Genomic DNA, 6,836 nt, shown 5'->3' on the forward strand with positions numbered 1-6,836 from the left:
AATAATAACACCATTACAAACAAAATTCCATTTTAATATTCTTGTCATGGTTAGAAAATACATAAGATAACACCATTATAAACTCAATCCCAATTTAATATTCTTGTACGTGTCTACAAATAAAACAAATATATTTTATTTTTAGAAATTTACCTGTGATAATATAAACGTCACAAAAAATACGTCACTTTTTCTGACGTTGATCCATTCATGTGACGCGCAGTTTATATTTCGTTTGTGGTGTCCTGGTGCGCTGTCGTAAATTCATGGGAGTCGTCCGTTGTTATTCTGCGGTTTACATGTTGTAATGTACTATTATGTTATTTATTTATGTACTTCTCTGTGCTGAGGGTTCGTGCGTTTGTTTGTACTGTATTCCTGTCACGTAGTGTTGTCATTGTAGTGGTATTTTTTACCATTGTCATATAAGCGGGAGGTTTGGCTAGCCTTTAAACCAGGTTCAACCCACCATTTTTTCTTAAAATGTCCTGTACCAAGTCAGGAATATGGCAGTTGGTATCTACAGTCCGTTTCTATGTATGTTGGCGTTTGCTTTTGTTGTAGTTCAGTGTTTCTGTTGTTCCGTTGTTTTCCTCTTATAGTTGATGTGTTTCCCTCGGTTTTAGTTTGTTACCCGGATTAATTTTTGCTTAATCGAATTATGACTATTGAACAGCGGTATACTACTGTTGCCTTTATTTATATGGGGGTTATCCCATTTCTACATTTATCGTCTCTTTAAAATCAAATAATTTACTAGTCCGCCAAAAAATTCTCTTATTTCTATAAAGATCGCACGTTGTATGTGTTGTCGCAAGGGCTAGAATGGGAAATCATATGTTTCAATTTGCCGCTGCCCTAGGAATAGCAAGATCTACAGGAATGATACCTGGCATTACTGAATATTTTACTTTTAGACAAATATTCAAACTAACGGCCAGTGTTTTTCCAGTAAACAGTGGTATGTGTGACAGCAGTCGCATTATTAGACGGGTAGAACAAAAACCATCAAGTTATGACAAAGAAATACTTTAGTAGTCAATTTCACAAATTCTCATGATGTGCGTTTGGTGTCATATTTAGGATCATATTTGTATTTTGACAATTATAGCACTGAACTCAGGGAGCAGTTTTTATTCCAGGACAATATTCAATCCGAAGCAATTAACACAATGAAAAGTAAACTCAATAAATTAAAAATAATCCCGACAAAAGGTGACTTCAATCTATGTTCACTTTCGTAGAGGAAATCATGTAAATAACGATTACATTACGATAACGAACAAAGGGTACAGACCGGCGACGACAGGGTACCTTTATCAAGCTGTTAAGCGGTATGAGTCAAGAGACACAAATGTATAACTGATAACAAAATCAATATTTATACCAATAAAAAACAATATTTAAATATCTAATTACAACGTTGAATTGGTAACCTTTTATAAAAAGCTTATTAAAAGGATCGATTAGTTTACCCGGATCGTATCTAAATTTCCGGGCTCGGTAAATAACATCTCCGTAAAAATTAGGATGTACTATCCCGTCTACAGGTACAGCCAAACTTCCAAACCAAATCTTTGTATCTATGGAAGAATTTAGTAAAGGTTTAAGTAATGTGTGGTAACGAAATCCCTGACTTAATAATTTACCAGTAATACATAGAACACGTTCTTTGAAATCCAAAACGTCACTACAGACACGGGCATATCGAATGAGTTGGTGCAGAAGGAATATCACCATCTCAAAAAGGAAAATTAAAAATAGGGAAAGCAAAATCGTCCTTTTTGTCGAAAATTTTTGTGTAGAGTTTCTGGTGACTAAAATATCTAAATCTAGGGAAGGGCAGTTATTACCGTTTAAATTTGATTTATTTAAGATAAGTTCCTTCATTTAAAAATATTGAAATTAATGAAATTTTACTAAAGACATTACAATAATTTTACTTGTAAAAAGTTAAATCAGTAGTAAGTAAATTTATAAGCAACATATTGTACTTTATCTTAAATGTTATTTACTGTTACAGGCAATTTGGTACAAAATTTACTAAGTTCACATGTTTGAATTGATTTCAGGTTTTTGAATTTGTACTGTCAAAAGCGAAATTTAAGATATTAGTATCTGGGTGCTCTATAAAGCAATTCCCATCTTTATAATTGTTAACATTCTTGCAACTTATTAAGGCAATTAGTGAAAATGTATTCCCTTTGATTACATTAGTGAACGTATTTGCTAACACAAGTGACATTCTGAGGATTATACACCAGGTAAGCGTTTCAGGGATAAAGATTTGGATTTTTTTTATGAAAAATGTCCATGTGCAATTCTTTTCATTGACTTCATATAGGACAAATTAAGCATTAAAAAAGGTCTTTATCTTCGACGTTCCATTTTTATGTCAAACAATAACTAAGAAATCATTGCATAAATAAATAAACTTGATTCCTTAGTTTTAAAATCAACTTTTCAAATTCTTGCAGGTGGGTATGCCGGTGAAAACTAGGATGTACCATTTACATCGTTATAAATCCAAATCCAAATGTTTTCTTATATTCAGTATTTATACTAAAGTTAAATGAGTATGACAATATCCATCTTCTATATGTATTGTCTCATTAAAAATATTTAAACGAAATGTAAGTCAATCACAACATACGAGCAATAAGACTTCGGAATGCTCGTTTGTGCTTCAGATTAAATTTGATATCATTTTACTTAGTATTACTATTCTATATTTTCTATATTTTTCAGTGATCGTTTTCCTTCTATATGTCTTTATACTATTGATTTTCCTTGGTGCAATACTGAACATAGAATAGATCTAATAAAAAAAACAGTTACTAGTTTGCCAGACAAATCTTCTAATTTTCTGTACAAGATATCACGTTTTATGTGTTGTCCCAATAGCTAGAAAAGGACTATTTCCATAGTTATAAAAACAAACCCATATGTTTTCTTATCTTTAGATCTAAATTTTAAAGGTATAAGGTTATGGGGGCTACTCAACTTTTGCATTTATTGTCTCTTTAAAATGAAAAAAAAATATATTTGCGATCAAAGTAAAACAAAATGTTGTAACGAAGATATTCCTTAGATGGGTTGGGCTTCTTTTATTTATTGTGTTATAATGGTTTAATTGATCTTGTATTTTTAAGATAGAATGTATCAATATTTAAGTCTAGCACAACATACGAGTAATTGTCGTAAGGTGCATCAGAATAGATAAGCTATGGTTTATCTTAGTATTACTATTTATTTTTTTCAGTATTCGTTTTCCTTCTTTGTGGCTTCATACTGCTGATTGTCTCTGCTGCAATGCTAAACATAGCATTTAAACAGAAGACAGATTTACTAGTCCGCACAACAAATTCTCTTATTTTCTATAAAAGATCGCACGTAGTATATGTGTTGTCGCAAGGAGTAGAATGGGAAATCATATGTTTCAATTTGCATCTGCCCTAGGAATAGCAAGATCTAAAGGAATGATACCTGTCATTACTGAATATTTTCCTCTTAGAAAAATATTCAAACTAGTGGTCCGTGTGGTTCCGATTGATAGTTTGATATTTGACAGGAGTCGCATTATAACACGGGTGGAAGAAAAAGCAGCTATTTATGACAAAAAATTAGTCAATTTCACAAATTCTCATGATGTGCGTTTAGTGTCGTATTTACAATCATATTTGTATTTTGACAAAAACAGCAGTGAACTCAGGAAGCAGTTTTTATTCAAAGACAATATACAGTCCGAAGCAAACAAAACGATGAAAAGAGTCCTCAATAGATTTAAAATAATTTCCCGACAAAAGGTGACTTTAATCGGGGTTCATGTTCGTCGAGGTGATTATGTAGATCACGACGAAGGTTTCAGACCGACGACAAGAGAGTATCTATATCAAGCTGTTAAGTGGTATGAGTCAAAATATTCAAATGTATAATTTATTGTAGCATCTAATGGAATTGATTGGACAAAGAATAATCTGCCAAATCAAATCACCGTTGCATATTTAGAAGGGCATAGTTCGGAGGTTGACATGGCAACTGTATCTATGTGCGATCATTTTATAGCGACTGTAGGTACATTTAGTTGGTGGTGCGGATGGCTTACAGATGGTAATGTTTTGTATTACAAATGGCCATGTAAGGAGGGAAGTTTAGCTTGTTCAATGCACAGCTCAAATTATACAGGGTACCTTTATCAAGCTGTTAAGCGGTATGAGTCAAGAGACACAAATGTATAACTGATAACAAAATCAATATTTATACCAATAAAAAACAATATTTAAATATCTAATTACAACGTTGAATTGGTAACCTTTTATAAAAAGCTTATTAAAAGGATCGATTAGTTTACCCGGATCGTATCTAAATTTCCGGGCTCGGTAAATAACATCTCCGTAAAAATTAGGATGTACTATCCCGTCTACAGGTACAGCCAAACTTCCAAACCAAATCTTTGTATCTATGGAAGAATTTAGTAAAGGTTTAAGTAATGTGTGGTAACGAAATCCCTGACTTAATAATTTACCAGTAATACATAGAACACGTTCTTTGAAATCCAAAACGTCACTACAGACACGGGCATATCGAATGAGTTGGTGCAGAAGGAATATCACCATCTCAAAAAGGAAAATTAAAAATAGGGAAAGCAAAATCGTCCTTTTTGTCGAAAATTTTTGTGTAGAGTTTCTGGTGACTAAAATATCTAAATCTAGGGAAGGACAGTTATTACCGTTTAAATTTGATTTATTTAAGATAAGTTCCTTCATTTAAAAATATTGAAATTAATGAAATTTTACTAAAGACATTACAATAATTTTACTTGTAAAAAGTTAAATCAGTAGTAAGTAAATTTATAAGCAACATATTGTACTTTATCTTAAATGTTATTTACTGTTACAGGCAATTTGGTACAAAATTTACTAAGTTCACATGTTTGAATTGATTTCAGGTTTTTGAATTTGTACTGTCAAAAGCGAAATTTAAGATATTAGTATCTGGGTGCTCTATAAAGCAATTCCCATCTTTATAATTGTTAACATTCTTGCAACTTATTAAGGCAATTAGTGAAAATGTATTCCCTTTGATTACATTAGTGAACGTATTTGCTAACACAAGTGACATTCTGAGGATTATACACCAGGTAAGCGTTTCAGGGATAAAGATTTGGATTTTTTTTATGAAAAATGTCCATGTGCAATTCTTTTCATTGACTTCATATAGGACAAATTAAGCATTAAAAAAGGTCTTTATCTTCGACGTTCCATTTTTATGTCAAACAATAACTAAGAAATCATTGCATAAATAAATAAACTTGATTCCTTAGTTTTAAAATCAACTTTTCAAATTCTTGCAGGTGGGTATGCCGGTGAAAACTAGGATGTACCATTTACATCGTTATAAATCCAAATCCAAATGTTTTCTTATATTCAGTATTTATACTAAAGTTAAATGAGTATGACAATATCCATCTTCTATATGTATTGTCTCATTAAAAATATTTAAACGAAATGTAAGTCAATCACAACATACGAGCAATAAGACTTCGGAATGCTCGTTTGTGCTTCAGATTAAATTTGATATCATTTTACTTAGTATTACTATTCTATATTTTCTATATTTTTCAGTGATCGTTTTCCTTCTATATGTCTTTATACTATTGATTTTCCTTGGTGCAATACTGAACATAGAATAGATCTAATAAAAAAAACAGTTACTAGTTTGCCAGACAAATCTTCTAATTTTCTGTACAAGATATCACGTTTTATGTGTTGTCCCAATAGCTAGAAAAGGACTATTTCCATAGTTATAAAAACAAACCCATATGTTTTCTTATCTTTAGATCTAAATTTTAAAGGTATAAGGTTATGGGGGCTACTCAACTTTTGCATTTATTGTCTCTTTAAAATGAAAAAAAAATATATTTGCGATCAAAGTAAAACAAAATGTTGTAACGAAGATATTCCTTAGATGGGTTGGGCTTCTTTTATTTATTGTGTTATAATGGTTTAATTGATCTTGTATTTTTAAGATAGAATGTATCAATATTTAAGTCTAGCACAACATACGAGTAATTGTCGTAAGGTGCATCAGAATAGATAAGCTATGGTTTATCTTAGTATTACTATTTATTTTTTTCAGTATTCGTTTTCCTTCTTTGTGGCTTCATACTGCTGATTGTCTCTGCTGCAATGCTAAACATAGCATTTAAACAGAAGACAGATTTACTAGTCCGCACAACAAATTCTCTTATTTTCTATAAAAGATCGCACGTAGTATATGTGTTGTCGCAAGGAGTAGAATGGGAAATCATATGTTTCAATTTGCATCTGCCCTAGGAATAGCAAGATCTAAAGGAATGATACCTGTCATTACTGAATATTTTCCTCTTAGAAAAATATTCAAACTAGTGGTCCGTGTGGTTCCGATTGATAGTTTGATATTTGACAGGAGTCGCATTATAACACGGGTGGAAGAAAAAGCAGCTATTTATGACAAAAAATTAGTCAATTTCACAAATTCTCATGATGTGCGTTTAGTGTCGTATTTACAATCATATTTGTATTTTGACAAAAACAGCAGTGAACTCAGGAAGCAGTTTTTATTCAAAGACAATATACAGTCCGAAGCAAACAAAACGATGAAAAGAGTCCTCAATAGATTTAAAATAATTTCCCGACAAAAGGTGACTTTAATCGGGGTTCATGTTCGTCGAGGTGATTATGTAGATCACGACGAAGGTTTCAGACCGACGACAAGAGAGTATCTATATCAAGCTGTTAAGTGGTATGAGTCAAAATATTCAAATGTATAATTTATTGTAGCATCTAATGGAATTG

The 6,836-nt window shown here is 31.7% G+C and overlaps 1 protein-coding gene across 1 annotated transcript; it reads left to right on the top strand.

Annotated features, from left to right (window-relative positions):
- The first annotated feature begins 3,422 nt into the window (after positions 1–3,422).
- Positions 3,423–5,376, top strand: LOC127727733 (galactoside alpha-(1,2)-fucosyltransferase 2-like). The gene is made up of 2 exons (XM_052234847.1): positions 3,423–3,837; positions 5,354–5,376. The coding sequence occupies exons 1-2, from the start codon at positions 3,423–3,425 to the stop codon at positions 5,374–5,376; spliced, it is 438 nt and encodes a 145-aa protein (XP_052090807.1).
- Positions 5,377–6,836: the final 1,460 nt, after the last annotated feature.

The sequence above is a fragment of the Mytilus californianus genome, unplaced genomic scaffold, assembly GCF_021869535.1.
Source record: "Mytilus californianus isolate M0D057914Y unplaced genomic scaffold, xbMytCali1.0.p SCAF_2, whole genome shotgun sequence".
Classification (NCBI taxonomy): domain Eukaryota; kingdom Metazoa; phylum Mollusca; class Bivalvia; order Mytilida; family Mytilidae; genus Mytilus; species Mytilus californianus.

Bases quoted from the DNA above. Each gene is read 5' to 3' on its own strand.
- LOC127727733 (XM_052234847.1), top strand. From the start codon at position 3,423: ATGGGAAATCATATGTTTCAATTTGCATCTGCCCTAGGAATAGCAAGA. The intron at 3,838-5,353 runs GTGATTATGTAG...AAATTCTTGCAG, and splicing joins CGGGGTTCATGTTCGTCGAG to GTGGGTATGCCGGTGAAAAC.